We start from the raw sequence: 22,517 nt of genomic DNA, 5'->3' as shown, positions 1-22,517 counted from the left end.
ATGTCTAAAACGAGGTCAAAGGAGCAGGTTGTACTGATTTGAGCTGATACAAAGGCAACAGTGACTCAAATAACCGTGTTATCACAAAGGAAAGCAGAAGAGAACACAAAGATGTCAAACATTAAGCAGATGGGCTACAGCAGCAGAGGACCACACCGATAGTTACTGCTGTCAGCTAACAACAAGGAAACTGAAGCTACAATTGGCCAATTAAAGAATGAGGAAATGGGGCCTTGTCTGACAAATATTGATTTATGCTGCTACACTCACAGGGTAGGGTCAGAATTAGGTGTAAACAGCATGGAGGCATGGATCCATACTGCATTGTACCATCAACGGAGGCTGGGGATAATTTTTTGGGCAAACTTTGGCTCCGAAATTGACAAAATTTATACGTCACAGCCTATTGGAGTATTTCTGCCCTTGTCCATTCCTGTATGAGCAACCAATCTTCTGATGGCTACTTTTAGCACAATACACGCCATTACATGTTTACATCATCTAAAACTAGTTTGTTTTAACATAGAAATGTGTTTATTGAACTCAAGTGATGTTCATTCATTAGATGCTGGCCTCATTCTACTGGTGTTGACCAGGCTGGGGCTGTGTTGCACTGTAAACACTTAGTATCAAGTAAGTATCAACACCTTCAGATGGATGCCATGCACTGAAGTTGCAAACCAACTGGTTGCAAAATCTTGTTATGAAGATGTGTCAGTAGATCAGTATCACATCCTGGCCGTTTAGCAGCTGTTGTGTATTTAATGTGTTCAGTTACAGCCTCAAATAACTGTCATTTCAAAGGGATACACTTGATCAAAACAATGATCAGATATATTTGAAAGTCATGTTATACCTCTTGGGTTATGCCATAGTTGTTTGGACATACCTTAGATATAATCAACGGTTTCAGAGTTTTACTTTTAATGTGTTGTATCCAACACAAACTGGTGATTGTTGTTGGTTGCTATTTTTTGTGTGTTTTCCACTTAGCAATAAGCATATTATATTCAGTCTTTAGTAGGAGAAAAAGCAGTTTGAACTGGTTTGGATAGGCCAAGAGCAAAACAAGTTATTACCCAATATACTTAGCTGAAAGCCTTCTTTTTGGTCTCAGAAATGCAAAGTTGGCAAAAAAAGCAATCCTGCTAACCCTCTAGCAGAATGATTTAAGTCCTGCTTGGTAGTATAACACATATTTATTTGACAGTCATTTTATCAGGGTAAGTGTGTATTGTGCAAAATGCAGCCCTACTAAGTGACCTGAACTAACTTGACTTTTATTAACGCAGTATACTAGTCCGTAAACTCACTTTTGATCCAGCCTGTGAAATAATACAGACCTCAGTGTGACACAGCTTCTAATAGACTGTAACTCATAATTTAGACGGGCATATCTGTGTAATCTCTTTGCTTAATGAAGCACGCGAGTCTGTATCTGGCAATTTGTTGCAGCCACAGCTGGAACACCACAAAATCTGTTCTAACAACATATTTTCTTTGTCAGATATGAAACTTTATGTCATAAGGACACACAATATTGGTGTTGCAATCATCAGCTATTCCTGCCTTTTACTTGTGCGAAAATGGACATAAAAACAGCTTTGCAGAAAATAAAGTCAGGATTGGATGGACATTTTATGATTCACTATTATCAAATCTAGCTGTTTATAGTATATAATTGTATTAATTGTAATCCCCCAACAGTTATTTTGCCAGATCTTTCTATTTTGAGCTAATTCTATGATAGATGATTATACAGTATGTTGTGACAGTACTTCATACCTTTATCTGGTGTCTTTTTATGTATTACGTTCATAATATTGCAATAGCTAAAAAAAAACATGATGACACCCTAGAAAAGCTGCATTACATCACCCCTCAGTGTTATAGTGTATTTCAGAAACTCACGCTTGAGGATGTTTCTCTGCTCCAGCTCGTCTGTGCTGGGTCTTTGGCTCAGGCGCCTGAAAAGAGAAAACTGTGTTCACGTACTTCCTTACACGCAGCTGATAAGAAATCATTCAAACATAACACTGAATAATACACATCAATTATAACAGTTACATTTGGGAAAAAACATAATTATTTCACACCCTCTTCTTGTTGCTAATCCAAGTGCTGTTTGCCACCAGCCTTTCTGCCTCGTCTGGTAGTAAACTTAAGAACTTTTTTTTTTTTTTTTAAACTAATAAACCGCCCACAACTACATCATAACACAGTTAACAGTCTCTCTTATTACCGTAAAGCCCTGCCAAATCAAATATGAAAATTCACACCTAGCTACAGTTTCACAGCATGGTGAGTGTGTGAGTGTGTACCTGACTAGTTTGGAGCCAATCATCTGGCGGAACTCACTTCTCTCCATCTCAGAGCTCCGCGGCAGAATGTTTTTCTCCTCCAGCTCTCTCTGGCTGGGTCTGTTCCCGAGCTTGATGTTCAGGGTGTCTCGTCGGCGGATCTTAATGGCCAAGGGGCCTGGAACAGAGACGAGCTAGTCAAAGGCTTTTAAATGCCTTAAAAAACCTGCATCATGTTCACATCAACTGCTAGCTCAGATTAGCCTATAGCTACATTTATCATCAACTATCACAACACCTTCAAAGTGAATATGTTCTGTTTTTCCTGGTTGAAAGCTCAACTGAACCGTTAATGATACTGATTCATACCACAAACTTCAGGTGAACAACTTTGAATTGCTGGAATATAAGAGGAGCCTAATAAACTGGTCAGTGTACTCTTAAAACCATCAATCACTTCAATTGTAATTCAAACCAAGAGCTGCTTGGGTCTCTCTAGTTTGTACGCTGCTTTTACAAAACTAATAGCATGTCCTTGTGAAATACCAAACACAAGCACCCTACACATCATCACGTGACAGTCGATGTGTCACGAGGAGCTTCTCTAAAATGTTTGTACTACAGGCGCTTTCCTGTGTTCCTGTTATGTGATGCTTAACAAAACTCATGCCGTACTGGTTGTGTACTCGTCTTCCTCCTCATCTTCCTCCTCATCGCGGTACAGGATTGGTCCATCAGAGTCAGAGTCGCTAGTTGTGCTGTATCTCGGCCTATCGGGGATCACCGTCACTTCGGCTTTCTCTGTGTTCACAGTGAGGCCCTGTGTCCTTTCTGACTGGCCCTCTGCAGACCTGCGGGGAACGACAAAGAAACAAATACTGAGACATTTTAAGCTGTAAATGTTAATACTTGTAGTTATTTGCACACACAAACTATTGATATATTGCCAGTATTGACTGTTAAGACCAGCAATGTTCTATAGAATTATCAGAACTGACATTCGGAGAACACGAATGTGAGGAATGTTTCACCAACTCTCATGGCCTCGCTAAATTTTTACCTGGGGCTGTTCTCCACTGCAAACTCGGTTTCTCCTGTCTTCTTTTCTTCCTCTCCTCCCTCCCCTCCTGTTCTCCCCCGTTTCTCCCCTTGTAAGTTGTTGCCCATCTCTCCGTCAGTGAACGAAGTGTCCTCTGTGGCACCGTTGATATGGGGAGACTGGGCAGTGGACTCAGAGGCCACACCCTTTTGTGTCTCCTCACCAGCAGTGGAGCATTTGGGAACAGATTTAGGCTCTCCAGCCGGTTGAGAGGCAGCGTGAGATCCCTCTGTGTTACTGCCTGAGGCTTTAGAGGAGGCATGCTTGGTTTCTGAGGAAAAGGACGAGCTTTTTAACTGCCCGGGGGTGCTAGGAGTCTCTGCGGGGGCCTTTTGAGGTACGGAGGAAGAGCTGTTTGATTTCCGGATGGTCCTTGCACTGGTCCCCCCAGTTTCTGATCCACCGTCTTTGGACGCACGAGAACGAGGGGTGGTGGCGGGGGCGGTTTTTGTCGTGGATCCTGTCTTTGTCTTTGGCTGGGTGGATTTGTCTGAGAAGAAGCCGGAGCAAAAGAGAAAGAGAAAGAGAAAGAGAGAAGGGTAATATTAGACTTTCCAGTTTCCTCCAACAGGAAAACGTGCAGGTTTTGTAAACATAAACTCAATATCTGCTGGTGTGTATACATATTCTGTGTCTTACATATTTACTTTAAAGTCAAACAATGATGACATTGAGTCCTCTTTTTTCCATTAAAACTGTTTCGGTTGTCTTAAATGTACTGTTCATATAAATGTTATTATTAAAAAAGGAGGAAAAGGGGCTTTGGGGAAATGTTTCTTTTGTCTCAGTTGGCTGGAGGAGTCTGTGTTTCACTGACAGCCGCCTGCAGGTTTGGCTCCGGTGGGGGGACGAGGGAAAAAGTTGTAAAACTTGCGCTGAAGCAAACAAATCATGGGCAGAAATATAATCGTTTGGTTTCTACATTTTACTAAAAGGAAAACTTAGAACCGGTGATTTACTGAACAGATATGTATGAAAGAGGAATGTGACATAATCCATCATTATTGATTACATAATAAATGCAACCTTTGATGTTTTGGCTATAAAAACATTCACATTGCCATTTGTATGTCCTTGACAAATCCATTAAAAGGCTTATCATTTTGTCCCAAATCTACAGTATATGGGCATAACAAATGTTATCTAGTTCAATGCAGTAATGATTGCACCAATAATATTTCAGTATTAGAATTAAAGTTTCTAAATGCATCATCAAAATGCTAAAAATGTAGATGACCTAAGTGAATACTGACTGTAGCTTTGTGTTGGTGAAAGCAGCCCGAGGAGGGGTGTTTAATTACTAAAAACACTAGTGAAACACATATTTTCACACGTCTCCAGTCACTAAAAATAAAATGCACAAATGCGTTTTTCAGAAAAGCCTGCATGAAAAGCACATGTAATATTCTGACTCTGGGCTGCTTAGTTCAAGCATGCTGCAAGACACGCGCATGCTGCAAGACACGCGCATGCTGCAAGACACGCGCATGCTGCAACACACACACATGCTGCAACACACACACACACACACACACACACACACACACACACACACACACACACACACACACACACACACACACACACACACACACACACACACACACACACACACACACACACACACACACACACACACACACACACACACACACACACACACACACACACACACACACACACACACACACACACACACACACACACACACACACACACACACACACACACACACACACACACACACACACACACACACACACACACACACACACACACACACACACACACACACACACACACACACACACACACACACACACACACACACACACAGATGGAAGGGATAAATGGATGAAGGGTGATGATCATGCCCTAGCATCATGCCATCAATCAAAACCACAGGAGCTTGACAGAGACCATTTTATGCTACACTGACCTCAGTCACACTCATGTGCTCTGGCTCACACAAACACACACACACACACACACACTCACAGTGAGGTTGCACTGGCCATTTACAGAGCTGAAAAAAACAAACACATTTTCACTTCTGCTTTCTCAGAAACAGATATCATAAACCCTTACTCACATTTACTCACTTGACCTGAAATACCTTCTGGTTATAAAAGGACAGTTTCAAGAGGGAGGGATGGGGAATTCTATCAATAAGCTTGACTCACTAGTTTCAGACGGCTCTCTTTATTCTATTTAATAGTGTAACAGGCACAGTTTCCATGCAGGGAGGCAAGCAGGCAAGAACACTGACAGGCAAACTAGCTTCAGTCCCAGCTAGCCGAACTTACCAATCACACGACTAGTGGTGTTAGTGCTCCGCGGGTTAGCTTTAGCCTGAGTGGACGTGCCTGTCTTGCCTGTGGTTTTAGTAGTCTTTTTATTCCCCGAAGCACCCTCCCTGTGCTTGGTGGTGGCTGCAGTGCTACCCGCAGGTGTGGAAGGAGCCGGCAGAGTGGCGCTTTGCTGTCTTTGTTTTTGCACATCTCGAGGTCTCACCTGCTTTCCCCGGGTGAGGGGTTTAGGGGCGGACCTCTCTGAGCAAATCAGTGGAAACAGGAAGGTTTTGAGAGGTTAAAAAAGGGATTCAAAGCAAGAAAGAAGATGCACATCGGATTCAGAAATTGTTATTTAGTCAAGCAAAGAAAGAGAATGAAAGATAAGAGGTGATTAGGACAGAGCTGAGATGTTTGATCTGTTAGTCTTGTAGTTTTTATATAGTTTTGCTACAAATGAAGGATGTATCAAGCTTGGAATATGTTAGATAAAATGTACAGATTGACCTTCCCTATCCTTCACCATGAAGGCATGTGTGTTCTGTTACTATATTAGTAGTGTTTGTTCCCTTTGCCTTTCTGCTTATCGACAAATGGACAAACAAATGGCTCTGAGCTCAATGCTAACAGGGTTGAAATGAGCACAGTGCAACACTTAAGCATTAGACAGAAGCACAGTGGCTGTCTCCTGAGGGAGAGGGAGGCATTAGCAGAGGGCTGCTGCTGTGTTTAGACTGAGAATGCCTGCTGCAGCTGATATAATGGGAATATATATCTGAACACATTAGACTCCGTCAGAGATCCCACAGAGGATTTAATATCAGCCAGAAACATGCTGCCGGCCGGTACAAATGCATTCCCCGAAAGAGGGGAGAAAGACTTCAAAGCAACAAACATCTAAAAAAAAACTGCAACAATTAGTTCTAACTTATAAATATTATCTTTGTTGAACTGGACACATTAATACCAATACAGAATATCTCCATATCCCAGAAAAAAAAACTTTGAACTTGGAGCCTTTTATGCTTCAGGTGTCAAAGTTCTTCATAGACACCCTTCTACCCACCTAACCATTGTTTTAATGGGTGAACCTCCCATTGATTGATGTCAGACATCTCATTTAGTTTTTCTACACCTCGCACTCTCCAAAACCACACACCCCTTCAAGAGAAAGAGCCTCTTTCTTACTCTTTTCTCTCCTTTTTTCATTCGTATTTTGCCCCCGACCATTCTTTCTTTTCTGTCCAGGTATAACAAACTTGAAAATATCGAGAACTTATTGGGGGCTTTCATATTGTATAATTTATGCTTAGTTCTAAGTGTTATTCCTTGGACAATTGTTCCGGTATTATAGATAGAATTGGAGGATGAAACCTCAATTCAATGGATAACTAGTACAGAGTTCCTATAGTAAAGTCTCCAAGTAGACTTATATTACAGGACACATACCAAAAGCTGGCGTTTGGCCTCCATTAGTTACCTGTTTTGTTTTCAGTGCTGGCGGGCCTGCTGGCCTGCTCCTCTGGCGCCGTTTCTGGAGACTCAATGTCAACTTTGACCTCTTCTGATGTCACACTTGATGTGGCATGGCCATTCTGATTTTCACTGCTGATTGGTTCCTCTAGAAAAGGTAAAACATTGTTAACAGTGAAACTGAGATGCTAGAAAGCAAGTCCAAACACAGTTTAAGTGGCCACAGGAAACTGTATTCATATTTGACAGCTGAACTTTAAAGTGTGAAGGACAGTGTTCTGTATTGTATAATGATAATAAAGCTGAACATTGCACCTTGGATACGTTGCAATAATTAAATGAACAACATGTGAATGAATGATCAGGCAAACCTTGGTCAATAATCAGAACTCCTTTCTTGATGAGCTCCTCCCTCGTTTGTCTGGTGGAGATTTTTCTCTCTAGAACTGAATAAAAGACAAGATCAAAGCCTTTGTTTAGTCTTATAGCTGAAGCAATACATACTACACAGAGTTCTACAAAAGCATTGCACAACATCGACTTTCCTCTTGTGATTGCCAAATCCTCAATGCACGTGACAGCGCCACATAATAGAGGAACCAAACCGTTCACCCTTAAACTGTTTCTTTTATATCTAAAACCTCTTGAGAATGGGACCATGAGGAATTAATCGGCCTTGTTGACAACAAGATCTGTTCACAGCGGAGACACAGAGAGCTGAGATGTGCAGCTATTAACCCTTAGATGCACTAAGTGGGTCTAAAAGGACCCGTATTAGAATAATATGTGTTTTTATGCAATTTTTGTCATTTTGGTTAAGAAAAATCTCTTGTATAATATTTAGTATTACATTTTGGTTCACACTAGAAATATTTTATATTTAACTTTTCACTATTTATAATTTTAGAAATGTCTTTTACATTTTGAACAAAAACGTTTTCCCATAGGATTCAATAGAAAATGCATGCGGGTCAGTTTTGACCCACTTATGGAATATGAAATGATAAAAAAATGTAATTACAAAGATACTTCAAGAAAACCACCTCACCGGGTCCAAAAAGACCCACTTATGGAAGCTTGGGGTAGTAATACAAAAACTACAATTTCTTAAAATGTATAAAATGTAAATTTAAAATTAGAATGGCATGATATCCAAAACATGTTTTTTGAGGAATAGCTGGAATATGAAATGATAAAAAAATGTAATTACAAAGATACTTCAAGAAAACCACCTCACCGGGTCCAAAAAGACCCACTTATGCATCTAAGGGTTAAGATAATAGTATTGTGTCATAATAATAATAATAATAAAAACGTTATCTATATAGCACCTTTCAAATGATACTGTAGTTACAAAGTGCTTTACCATACAAATACACAGACAGCAAGTGAATTAAACAACAGCATTTAAACATGAGAATACAAAGTATAACACAGAAAATAATAAAACAGAGAATACAATTCAAATAAGACAAATACAATCACATAAAAGCAATTATACAAAAGTGACTTTTTGCCGCCCTGGTCGTTACAATATAAAGGTAGTTATATAGGTTTGTGTGCATGTAAACGGTCTGCAAAGGCTAATATCCCACAGTTCCTCATAGGGAGTCCAACACCCTTTTAAACATGAAAGCATAGAGACATGTCACAGTAGAGGGACAACATACTAATATGAACCTAAAAAAAGAGCAGAATTTGTCTTCTTTGAGTATAAATAATGAAGAAGACATAACCTGGCAGCCATGAAAAATGTGTGTCTTTGCTTTTTGTATTCACTCTTGTCCCTCTTTCTTTCCCAGCCAACACTTCAGGAATAATTAAGTGAGAGCTACTAACCACATTTTCCTTTTAAAGGCCTTCTGGGAGCAACTGCTCCTGTTCACACTTAATGTTGAGCATAAATCCAAAAATGTGCGCCAAAATGTTTTATGGACACTCTGAAACAAACACACAGATATCCTACCTTTGGAAAGATCCTGGAACTTGTCGCTTGTCTTCTTCTTTCTCCACTTCCAGGGTTTGAAAAGTTGTCCTATTGACGACAGCTTGCCTCGCTGCTGCCGGGATGTAGGGGCATTCTGGGTATTTGCGGCGCTGTCAACCACCACGTCACAGCTGGCCAGGGATGAGGATTTCTCCAACCCATCAACTGTAAGACACACATGCAGGAATTAAAAACATACAACATCAATCATCTGATTTTGATCGTGATACAAACACAACCATGCAGTCCAGTTCTCTATATGCCATTCATGTCTTGTGATGCATGGATTTAAATACACATGCTATCGTATAAATAAACAACATAGTTTGTGCTATTAACAGCTAATGCTTGATTTAAATATGTTTGGGAACACTATGTCCAGATTAATTTCAAGCAAACAAAGCCTTCTTTTCACTCGTTCATACTGCATAACACTGACTACACACTCCGTTATTAAATGAAATATGGGAGGAAACCGCAGGGTAACTCATGACACACTTCTATCAGGGTATCTTGCACATTGCTATTAAGGTACCAATGTGTCTTTTATGTACTAAAGGACTTGCCTTACAGGATTTAAGATGTTTAACAAGATAGGATGCAAAACAAGTTTTTGTTTTACCGAACGCTATTCTTGTTGTGAAATGCTGAAAAAATATTTATGCCACTAAAATGTAACAACTGATCAGTCCGAGAAGAGCCCTCTTTGCTTTAACAAAACTCAATGCTTGCAGAAATATATTCAATATATTAGTTTTCTTATTTTTTGACAATGCAGCTTCACATTGCTGCATCAAATACTTATTTCACGGGTTAGGGGAAATATTATTTCTAACTCTGTCTTCATACAGTGCATTTGCCGTGTGTGTGTGTGTGTGTGTGTGTGTGTCTTGGCTAGATCCCTGTCCTTCCACAACTCCTCCTCTTCCTGTTGAAAGATTAGAAGTCCTGTGAACTCTCTGGAAGACTGCTGAGTGTGCGTGTGCGTGTGCGTGCGTGTGTGTGTGTGTGTGTGCAGAGGAAAGAGAGGTGGTGTGTGATTCTTCAGATTTAGGCAGAGGAAGGCTTTTTGTTTTTTCAGCTACATAACAGCTGCTGCTGAAACACTCGTGTCTCCTGACTGTAGAAACTCCAGCTGGGATAAAAAGTTTTAAAGTATACAAACATATACTTTTGAGCGCAATTTGTCACAAAATCTTTTTCCCTCAAAAATGTGTTCCCTAAAAGATTGTCAAGTTACTGTAGCAGCAGAACTGAAGTCTAAACCTGTGGCTGATATGGTCAGTTATCAGTCGATGTGTTTGAGTGTACAGGAAAATGACAACACAAATAATAACTTAAAAACAGAACCACAGATATTGTCTTTTCAAAGCATTGCACAGACATTACTGACAAAGCAACTTGACCACTGACAGTTTGGTCTAAGATGTTGTATGCTAGAAGCTGTTGAAAAAATACTGGAGGTCAGCTATTTTACCCTTGCAGGGGTCAATATAGATTACACTATTATATATAACTATGGCGATTTTATTTGATGTGTTAAACATTTTTCCTTTTGAAATTGGGATTTATAACTGTGCTTATTTTCTTGATGTTTGTAAACTACTTCTGATCAGCCTGTCTAAGAAATGTTCCTACCATAATGTAATTGACTGGCTCCTTATGTCTGTAGTGTTTGTGTTCACATTAATGTTCCAAGATTATTATATTTTCAGAGAGCGAGATGGTGGAAGGCATTTCATTCACGCTTCATTCACAGGCCAGTCTTAACCTTTGCTGTTAAAGCATGTGCACAGATACACAGAAACAGTGATGTGACTAAATCAGATGTTTGCTGATGATGGGTAAAGATGTAAAGACCGACAGCTCATGACCCTCTCAATAACGGTGGCTACAAACATAATACAGTTCGGTTGAAAAGTCAACAGCGCAGTTTTTTCTGAGTTCTATCTAAGAGGCTTATGCAGCAACATAGTCAGCAAAAAAACAGCTGAAACTCACTTAGCAGTTTGGCCGGATGATCCAGATGTTTAGCACATTTATAAGGAATTATTAGTTGGGCCACCTTTTGCCAAAAAGGTAAATTAATGATTCCAGGTGAAGTGCAGGAAATAAAATACACAATTTGGAACGTATCTGTATTTGTTCTTACATCTGATGGAGCCTTCGGATCAATAGTAAACAATCAATACTCTGTTGGTTGGCTCTCGGTAGATTTAGCTGGCCATCTGCTGCTCATTAGACTCCACTGATGGACCTGAGCTGAGAGCGATGATCTGCCTCTGACTGCTGAAGGCCGATCAATGTGCTGTTTCAGGTAAAGAGCACCCTGAATATATCACATGTAAACATTCGGTGGTCTGCAGGAGACGTATGTTATTGAACGTTATAAAGTGCGGCTGTTATATCAAGAGCAATTAGAGCAGTTGTTGGATAAAGCAATTCTTAGTCAACTCATACGATTTTCTCGACATATAGATCAGGCCTAGTGGGTTCAATCAACATTTCTCAGGATTCACAAAAGAGTCATGCACAAGGTCACCTTTAAATCTTGTGTTTACTGCAAAGGTTCTCAAAGGTTTCTTGGAAATAAGACTTTCAGAGTGGAAGATCATAAAATATGATTGATCAACGAGAAATTCTAATCAACAAACACTAAAAACACATCAGTGGACTAATCTACTAAGAAGGAGCAGCCCTAAGCCATGCTAACTGCACAATGTTCATGTTGTCAACGCATTTACTGTGAAATCCTGCATAAAATAAACAAACAAAAGGGCAATTAAAAGCACAAAAAAACCAAGAGTGAAGACATGGAAAAGTGCAGTGCAGAGCCCAGTACATGCTCTCCCCTGACACCAATTTAATTCGCTCTCTCACACACACATATCCACACACACACACACACACAGTCATTTCCTGTTCCTGTGTTGATATCAAATCGCAACAATAGGAACATTTCAGCAGCTGCTTCGCGCAGCTAATGATGGGAAAATCAGTAACAGAGATTATCATCACCATTACGGTAACACTGCTAGTGGGAACCAAATAGGGGCAAAATAACATTTATCATGGACTATAGACTTTAAATCAAATAGGAAGGGGAGAGAGAAGGAGATAGTGAAAGTAAACGGACAGTCTTTTTATAGGCAGAAAATCCTCTCTATCAACAGACATTGGCCTCATTGCTTTTATTATTAGTAATTATAAGTATTTTAAGCAAAAAAGACAGATGACATGTTTGATTTCCTTTGCTGTTTACAAAAAGGCCCAACTGTATCCTTCAGGAATAAATGGATAGGGAAGATTTGTGACTGATACGTGTCATGTGTTACAGGAAGTGGATATTTTCTTAAGCCTACATTCCCAGGAAACTGGATACATTGGCCAAGAGAAAACATTTAGTAAATATATATAAATAGGTCCCATTTTGTGTTGTAACAAGTTTTTAGCTTTTATGTTCATTTTTCAGACACATTCAAATATATTTAATAAGCAATGGACATCAGAATCACAATATTTAAATACATATTACTTTTAAAAACTGCATTAGCCACTATCAGTACACAGATAGCTTTATAAATAATACAATAGAGCTTAACCTCAAAGCCTCAGGAAGACAAACTTGAACACTACAGTTTCACTACAGTAAGTCAAATTAAAATTAAACATACTGTAAACCTCAGCGAAGAGGCAACAAGAAAAGCTTCAGTTTATTGATCAGCTGAATAATACAACATTTTGTATATGCTTCAGCAAGTCAATTACCAGTATTAAAATCCATTCATTAGACAAAAGAACTGCAAACATCCGCAGTTTTACTACAATCCTGCATTCCAGGCAAGACAGATCTGTTCAAGAAAAGCAATATAATATTGACTACAGCTTTTTAATCACAGAAATGCAGCTTCAGTCTACCTCAGTTACTTAGGGACTTTATTACAAAATAAACCTGCTGACTCGACGCCACGATTCCACACTATATTTCACAGAGGCGTTTATTTTTGTAACAGATGACTCGCGATGTCATGCTAGAAGGGTGAGTCAGGATTTGGATAAATCGCAGCTGTGGAAATGCGTGGGATAATCAGGAACTCAACTTGGGGCACGACAGACAACTCAATGAAGAAGTCACACACAGGATTTATTAAGTTAACTTTTAAGCTACATTAATGTAGAAGAACAGAAGTAATGTTAGGGTTAAAGTGCATATATATTTTGGCAAATCCTGTCTGTTTTGTTAGACGTTATAGCAGGAACATGTGTGTAGGAGGAGGGGAAAGGGAGAGGCTTCCTTCCTTCACTGAAAGTCACCAGGGAGGGAAGAACCAGACGTCACCAACAGAGGAAGAGGGATGGAAGGGGGAGAAAAAAAAGAGACAAAAAAGAGGAGAAGAAGGTGAGAGGTGGAAACAGAGGTGGGGCAAAACAAATGTGGGAAAGAAAGCAGAAACTAGGTAGGAAAAAAAGGCAAAAAGAGGTGTTGGACGAGAGCAGAGGGAGGGGCGTCGCTGGGCTTTAGCTGAAGTTTCAACACTTTGGTCATTTCTTCCAACTCTTTCTCCAATAGGCCAGAGAAGCACAGTACTGTTTAACTCATGATACTCACAGGACCTACTGTAGCAGCTTGAATTAGGCTTAAGTAACAGACCATAAAGTAATCAAACAGGAAACTGAAGCTTTATAGTGTTTAAACGCAGCGCCATAAGTCATTAACGTTAGGAGGATATCCGTTTTATGTTGATGATCTTCCAATACGACTATGGCAGAATCCCTTCTCATCTCCTGCTATTAGTACTGTACATTCAGCATTTAAATCACAACACAGCCTCATAATGTAACCCATAATGCAGCCATGCACAGCATATAGATCATAATTACAGCCTCAGGTTCCTATGCATGTTGGTTTAAGTGAGCTACAAAACAGTCTGCGATTTACTCTAAATGCTGACAGCGTCATAAAGAATGTTCAATGTTGTTTTCATCCGGAATCCTTCGTCCCTTCCTGTGCCTCTCTGCCTTAAAGCATTCCCATAAAAACTGTTAACAAATGTGAAATGCGCACTTTTATTGCTCATTGACAGACAAAGGACTACAGATTGCCAAAAAACGAGTTGCAAGTGTGGAGGTTTTCACACTCTCATGTGCTACTCTTGTGTTTTATATGTTTAGGCTTCATAAGCTTCATGATTCATCCACAGGTTTTTTTCTTCTAATACTTCAGTTACAGACTGGAGTAATGTTGTAACCATAATCAAAACAGGTTGGCTTTTCTTGAAGAATTTCGCCAATTTCTGATTGATGTAGTCATAGATGTATACATTAGTACATACAGTTCTTTATCCTGCAAACATCAACAGACAACATCTCACCACAAGGGCATACTATTGCTCAAGAGCTCTGATCACATGACACAATCTTCCTCTGCAGACTGAGAGACAGATATGACAACAGATTAACTCCATTTGCTGGGGAACGCTATGTTATATGATCAAAAGCTGTAAAACAGCTATGAAGCGGACCATGTGGGGTTTTTTCAGCAAGCAACATAATCATTTGAATCAGGAGAATAATGATCAGGTCTCCATCCAACTGAACACATTTTTTATTCACACTATAGCACTCCCTCCCACCATCATCATAACACCAAATGAGGAAAAATCTTTTGAAAGCATCGTGTTCATGCCAATGAAACTTGGACAATCGATATCAAGGAGTATTGGATAACACTTTGATGTGTTGTTCTCTAAATATGAAACTAATTTGACACTGACTGATGAACTGTTCATCTAAAGCAGAGGTTCATATTAATGTGGTGTGTATTGAGCTGTTTTATATTTCGACTTTAATGTTTAAAACATGAAATAATGACAGAAATAGAGATAATACAACTATAACAACTAGACCTGAAACACTAGGATGCTTTTACTTGACAATTAAAGGTTCAAGTGATATCATTGGGGATTTTTGGTGGGAAAAAAACAAGACATTTTGAAGACATGTCCATGTGTTTGCTCAAATTGATGTGGTCATTTGTCACTATTTTCTGACATTCTATTGGAAAAACCTCAAATCAATTAATTGAAAAGATAGTCAGCAGAATAATCAATGAGGTAAAAACTTGTTGGAGCCCTTATATGTAGATCCAGCCGTTCAATTATAAACATGTGCTGCATTCCTGTTTCATATCATAGTTGTAAAACTAAGTACTTTCTTTAAGTGTTGGTTAGAAAAATAAATATTACAATAAGTACTAGCTGCAGTCCTACAGATAGCTACAGTGCCTTTACACGATGACAACATAAAAAGTGTGTGCAACTTAAACTATAAGAGATGACCTTTGCTACAGAGTCTTTACAGAGATAAGTAGTGTTGATTGTAACGTGATGTTGTGTTGGTCAACAGGGTCCTGACTTTGAATTAAATGCAAGTCCACCCAGATTACATTGAGTTAGACAGGCTTCAGATAGCTCTCTTGTCAATTTCAGGTCTCCAGTAGGAAAACAAACTAAGCTGTTCATTTGGACTCATGTCAAACTGGTTGCTAAATACATAAACTCACATAAACTAAACAGTGCACTTCATTACATAGCAGCAACTAATTGATTACACAACGCACAAGTAGCCTGCTTTAACAGTGAGTATTTCAGCAGTTTTACAACAGTTGGATAACACAACAAGCGATACATTTAGAAAGAGAGATAGTAATGATGCAAGAGTGTATTAATTCATTTACAACACCACTAGCCAGTGATGGAAAGTAACTACGTGCATTTACTCAAGGACTGTACTTAATCACACATTTGTATTTTATACTACTATACACTTTTACTCTACTACATTTTGGAAACAAATGTCATAATTTTTAGTCTTTTATGTGTATTTTCCAGATTTATTTAGTTATTCCATATTTTGACACACTGCTTTAAAAGTAGGATTATTTGATATGGATTACACCCTCCAACATCATATTTATGTAACTAAAAGTTACCTTGTCCTCATCGTACTTAAATACTTTTACTCAAGTAGGCTACCACTCTTGATGCAGTACTTTTTCTTGAAATTGAGTTTGTTTACAGTGTGGTATTAGTACTTCAACTCAAGCAAAGAATATGAATACTTTTCCCACCACTGCTACCAGCTAACCAACAATTAGCATGAACCCATAACGCGCTTTGTTTGAGTTGAGCTGTGAGGAAGTTTCCTTGAAATAAGCGTCACATATGTTAAAAGAGGAAAGCAGAAATTAGCAGACATCCTGACATACAAATAGCGGAATGTGTGTACGTGCCTCGCTCTTGTCTATCTCACACACACACACACACACACACACACACACACACACACACACACACACACACACACACACACACACACACACACACACACACACACACACACACACACACACACACACACACACACACACAAAACACTCACCGCTCGCAGGCTGAGACACGGCTAACACAGCAGTCTGACCCATATTCAGACTCTCCGGGTCGGACCGAGCCCCTGCAGAAAGTACACCCGAGCTCACGGCCTCCTATCGCCGCTTAAATCCCCTTCGCAGCTGCCGCGTGAGGAGTGCATTTCAGAAAAGTTTGAGACCGTGATGGCTGAGTCGCTGGAAACTTTGGTTCCCTGACTGACTCGCTACTACGTCGTTACTTCCCCTCCCTCCTCCGCCGCCTCCTCCTCCTGTGAGCAGTTGCAGAATGCCTCTCATTCCTCGCTGCAGATTAGAGGCGCTGCTGGGGTCAATGCCAGGGTGAGGAGGTCTGACACCTTCAGTTCAGCCACTAGTTTATACACTTACCCCATGCACGGTGAGGGAGGTATTAAGATATTGAAGCCTGCTTAACTACCAATTTGATTTATTTGTTTTATGTCCTATAATTATATATTCATGTTGCATTGTTGGAGGAGCCTGTGACTTAAGTTTTTCATTGCCATATCTAGCTACTGTGCACATGACAATAAAGCCTCAAATCAATACACCAATATATAAAGGTTGGCTACTACTCCACTTGTAAGTAAAAGCCCACAACATTTATTCAAGTGTTGCCTACAAAGTACAATTGCAAAAGTACAGTACTTTCCCTTTCCCTCTACTTCCTGTATTTCTAGTAACATAATACTTGTTCTTCTATTCTTTTCATAGAGAATTTGGTAGCCTATAGTTGTTTACTTTACTTCATTTATTTGAAAAATGTAGGCCTGCTTGTTAATTTACAGATAAAATAGTGATCTACATGTGTTTTGCTTTCATTATATATTATTTTGTTTCTTTTGCTGTCTTTAAGGTGTCTAATTGTCTTACAGTAGGGCTATGGTTTCAAAACATGTCGCAAAAGGACTGCAATTGAATAGCCAACTGGCATACACTGGCACATTTACAAAAATGTCAATTATGTGTGTTGTCCTTTTCAATAAATAAAGGTAAATTACGTATTGATTGCACAATGAAACAGCTAATAATGACTCAATAAGCTTTAAGATTGGTGCCCTAAGCATCACTTTCATATTAAATTCTGACTGCCACTAAGTACAATCTCTCGGCTCAATTTAAGACACAAAGGAAAAATCTCAACAACTGTGAAACCAGAACAGGAAGGGTAAATCACTTTTCATTTCCAGGTAGCTATCGGTAAAGCTAACCCCAGTTACCCTTTTGAAATCCCCTGCATCGGAAATGGCTAACGGTGAAAAAAACACAGTAAATGTAGATCAAAAAGCAGTGTGTCCTGTGTTTTTGGTAGTTGCTAGGCTCTGAGAAAAACAAAAAGTGATCAGGTTTTCGTTACTACAGTACAATGGCCCCAACAGTAATACCACTTGGAAACCCTAGGGGGGAGTTTAAAAGTTGTCTATTTCGACTTAGACATCATATTAAAAGAAATGAGCTCATACAATACAACCAATTGGCTTGAGACTATATTGTCTGTTTGGGGCCTTTTCCCTCTTAAATTCTCAGATGGTTTCATTCAAATAACTGTTAGAGGCCCAAAGGGGTACATTTACCAAGTCTTAAGCAACAACAACATAAAAACTAAAAATATGGAGTGGACTGACCGCTGCGTTGGAAACCACTGGACTACATTTCCAAACTGCGGCCTACAGTAGCTGAAACTCAAAATGCTGCCTGCGAAAAATCTTATATTGTTTTAATAAATAACTGTTAAAAAGAGCAGAACAAGTAGTTTTACTTATTTCTTATAGTTTTATAACAGCAAAACAGTATTTGTGAGTGTTCAGTTTTCACACTGTACAGCCTGTGGTACAGACTTGCAAAGGATATTACACAGAGATCCACAAATAGACTCACTCCTTGTCCATTGAAACAGAAAGAGATAAGAGGGATGGAGGTATGATAGCTGTTAGAGTAAAAGCTATGATGTAATGCTGATTCAATCCTTTGTTGTCTTCAATTAAGCGTTTGTTGTATGACATTTTAGTACAAGGTACAGAGGCCAGAGGGATGAAATGAAATTGCACAGTCCAAAAATGATATTTAGTTTGAAATAATGTCCTTATATTTAACATGTAATCCCTATTTAAATATGACTTTATATATTACTTTCTGTTTCTGTTACATCCTGTCCCAAATACGTTTGTGTCTTCTTATGTAAGACGAATATGCTTGGTTTAATGTTAGACATCTTACAACTTCTTCTGGCAAACAAACCTGCCCCAGACTGTGTGTGTGTGTGTGTGTGTGTGTGTGTGTGTGTGTGTGTGTGTGTGTGTGTGTGTGTGTGTGTGTGTGTGTGTGTGTGTGTGTGTGTGTGTGTGTGTGTGTGTGTGTGTGTGTGTGTTTATGAGAGAGAGAGCGTTTTCTGTTATCTGTCACCACTGTCCAAAAAGTGTCAGTTGATGCCTTTCAAAAACCAGCCAGGCAGAATTTGGCAGTCAGACAGCAGTCAGTGTAACACACACACACACACACACACACACACACACACACACACACACACACACACACACACACACACACACACACACACACACACACACACACACACACACACACACACACACACACACACACACACACACACACACACACACACACACACACACACACACACACACACACACACACACATCAAACTTGCCTTATCTGGAAGTGAAGTTATTTTCCAACACTGCCATCTAGTGATAACAGCTGCACTCAAATAACGAAAGATGATATGCCATTAAGTTATTCTTAATAATTGTTAATGTGAAACAACCTTTACTCACCTAATTCATTAAAGTGCAAGAAAACACATACAAAATAAGATAATATATAAGTACATAACAGACACATTATGCTATGTATTGCTGTCATAGAAAGAATAAAGCCAGCAGCAAGCTCTAAGCAAAAAAAAAAGAATTGGCAATATCATATGAGGGATAATGGGGCAATCAAAAATGAAGAACCACATTTAGCTCCTGCAGCAATGTGTACAGACCGGAGTTATTTAATTAGTTTGCACAACCTCACTCACCACCTCTTAATACAGTCATCTGACTCATCTGCAATAGGTGAACAACATCATATGATTGGCTGTTTTTCTACATGTGCACATTGTGACTAACACAGACAATATAAACAAAATGACCTTGATTATATTTAATGAATTTGGGGCATAATACTTGATAGCAGGTTAAAGCCTTTGCAAAGAGTCCAAATCAACGTTTGTTTGTAGCATACAATAATGCAAGCCGTATACTGTCACACCTGGAAGCTGCAATAATGACTGCAATCTAACAGGGTTGTTAGTGAATGAGATGGAAGTGAATAATTGAGACAGGAAGAAAGCCATTAAAGGAAAAAGACAGGACAGGAGGACGGGAGTACTTAGTAAAGTAAACACAGGAAAGTGACTGTGTTAGTATCGACTGGGAGCTAATGTCATTAACTTGATATATACTGACTTTATTGGAAGCTACACCTGTGTTAAACTGTGGAAAATACTGTGATGTTGAGATTCAGATCAGCAGAGATGAATCTAAGGATGGCTCTTGATCAGTCTTCCAATATTATTGGGGACTGATGATACTCAATGATTAATTAATCATTGAGTTGGATGCAGCTAAAATCCAATTCAATACTTTTGTTAATTTGGTGGGTTATACTTCCTCAAAACACACCATTTATTCCTGTAGTGATTATTATATGCCATGTCATAATGGATCAGCTTGACACACACACACCCTATACTTATGGCAGTAAGAGTAATATACTTCAACACTGGAAAACAAAATACTGACAACTTGAGTCTTTTTTTTGACAAATATTCATAGCGACAGAAGAAATTATACTGGCTCAGTAGAGTTGAGATGTTTAGGGAAAGGGGTTATGGGAGGGGCATTGAGTTGTTTGCAATCTGAAACCTCACCACTAGATGGCACTAAATCATACACCCTGCTCCTTGAACGGTAATTTTTTTATCAGAAAAATGTAATCTTATTATTATTTTGCTCATATGTTAATCTGTGTTCAATTCCTATTGTAAGAATTTCAGTAATGTCAAAGTTTTCTTCACTGTGTTCCTTTAAAATAATACCTTACTAGTTACTTACAAGAGAATCCACAATCCCTTGTATTCACTTTAATATATTGACCTGATGACCAAAAGAGATGGGCATGGAAAAGTCAGGAAGGTCAACGCTTTCAACCAGGAAACCCACAAATAGAGAAAGTACTGTATGTTGATGTTAACATGTGTTTTCTTTGGGAACTTCTGATCACAAAATCACTATTGACCCTCTTTGCTTTAAACTCCTTGTTCCTCTGTGTCATTTACTGATCAAACAAATGCAGGGAAGAGCTCTCCTTGTATTGAGCTTAAATCAATCTGATGCTTTTACTGCAAATCTGTATACAACATACAAAATGGAGATCTTTGGAGATATACCCAAAGTCAATATGACAGACACCATGCTCTCAGTACAGGAATTGGTAAATGTGACGCTTTTCAGGAAGTCCTGTCTGCCCTGACACTAAATAACAGAGATCAACTGAGGGAGGCTGACCTTTTTATTGACCGGAACAGCAAAAATAAAGACAGGAGAGAAGGAGGACAAGAAGGTGGAGGAGGAGGAGGCAAAGGGCCAGAGTCATCAAATATTAAGTAGAAGCCTCAGCGGAACAAGGAGGTAATAATTGTTTAAGTGGTACTTTTCAGACCCTTTCTCCCCTCTCCCCTTGATTTATTTTTTATACTGAGTGACTACCAGGGAACAGTCTCATATTCTTGTCATAGCCAAAGGACAGGGGTGTGTGTGAGTTTGTCATTAAGGCCTGTTTACTAAATTGACTTGGAGCATTTAGTGATTGCCTAAAAAAGAGGAAGGCACTTGGTTACACTAGTGGATTTGTCATGTTATATGGAGCAGTTAACCTTTTCAAGAGTCAGTGGCAGACATCTCTGCGCCATTACGGTCTGTATCAAACTGTCATAACAGTGAAGTGTGACTCAGCAAGGACCAGAGTCTGTTGCACAAGCACAGCAAGCAGAGCAGAGAGGAACTACTACTTTGTTCTTAAATGGTCTCAGCAAACAACCAAATCATAGTTTGTAAAGACATAGGGTTCGCAAAATGTCCATAACCATTGTTGTAAAAGGTACTGTGCATGCTTTATGTATTCAGACTGTCACGCAAAATGTAATGCCCAGATATACAAAGTTGGTAGCGGTAATTCGACACTCCTGTGTAATTAAACCATTGCGGAAGAAGGAGTAACACAATACATATTTTAAAGGCTTAATAATATAATTCTTCATTGTCTTTAATGTGAACATGAATCCCAAAACACTTCTGCTGCTCTAAATAGGTCTGACTTTATGGTGTTTTTACAGTTTGATCCCCAAATATAAATCACTGACAGACATTTATCGCTTATCTGTTTACAGAAATTACAATGATTGTGGCTGCTGATCATAATGTAAAACTGTAACTTAAAATTGGACAATTTCCTGCACATGATCACTGCATACAGTAAGAGGAAGCATTTCAACAGTAACTAAAACAAACCAGTGTTCAATCATTCCTCCTTACAAACACAGCTATTTCCCTTTTCTCGTCCATCATTACCTGTACATCCCTATTAAAGGCCATTATCCTTATTTGTTCTTCAATTGAAACAATGCAGCAGTGGTTACTGTCATTTTGCTTCCTCTTCACGTATGCCAGCCAGCTTGTCTGAAACCTGATCTCCTGTTTGTTGTATTCTATTTGGCACAAGCCTTAAGCCGCCATCATCGCTAAAATGTTGCTTGTATAAATCAATAGTTGACATCCTGCCAGACAGGCAGTGAGAGAGCTTGAGATAAAGCAAGCTCCAAACAGACAGAATAAGAAAGAGACGGAGACAGGGA

The 22,517-nt window shown here is 39.2% G+C and overlaps 1 protein-coding gene across 4 annotated transcripts in view; it reads right to left on the bottom strand.

The window, feature by feature from the left end:
* The window catches only part of phactr2 (phosphatase and actin regulator 2), a 41,504-nt gene that overhangs the window by 8,609 nt on the left and 10,378 nt on the right, over window positions 1–22,517 (bottom strand). For 3 of the 4 annotated variants that reach the window (XR_004557733.1, XM_034152575.1, XM_034152577.1), the window contains exons 2-8: window positions 9,130–9,315; window positions 7,535–7,609; window positions 7,171–7,311; window positions 3,361–3,889; window positions 2,976–3,151; window positions 2,322–2,478; window positions 1,912–1,967 (exon numbers count right to left, since the gene is read on the bottom strand). Coding sequence is in view for 3 of the 4 variants with exons in the window: in XM_034152575.1 (XP_034008466.1) it covers window positions 1,912–1,967; window positions 2,322–2,478; window positions 2,976–3,151; window positions 3,361–3,889; window positions 7,171–7,311; window positions 7,535–7,609; window positions 9,130–9,315 (1,320 nt within the window). In the remaining variant the exon portion in view is untranslated. Of the gene's footprint in view, window positions 1–1,911; window positions 1,968–2,321; window positions 2,479–2,975; window positions 3,152–3,360; window positions 3,890–7,170; window positions 7,312–7,534; window positions 7,610–9,129; window positions 9,316–16,590; window positions 16,850–22,517 lie in introns of those variants that run through there. The other variant, XM_034152576.1, reaches the window with a different exon arrangement.

Source organism: Trematomus bernacchii, unplaced genomic scaffold (assembly GCF_902827165.1).
Source record: "Trematomus bernacchii unplaced genomic scaffold, fTreBer1.1, whole genome shotgun sequence".
Taxonomy (NCBI): Eukaryota; Metazoa; Chordata; class Actinopteri; order Perciformes; family Nototheniidae; genus Trematomus; species Trematomus bernacchii.
The sequence above is the reverse complement of the archived record's forward strand: the minus strand, read 5'-3'. Positions and strand labels throughout refer to the sequence as shown.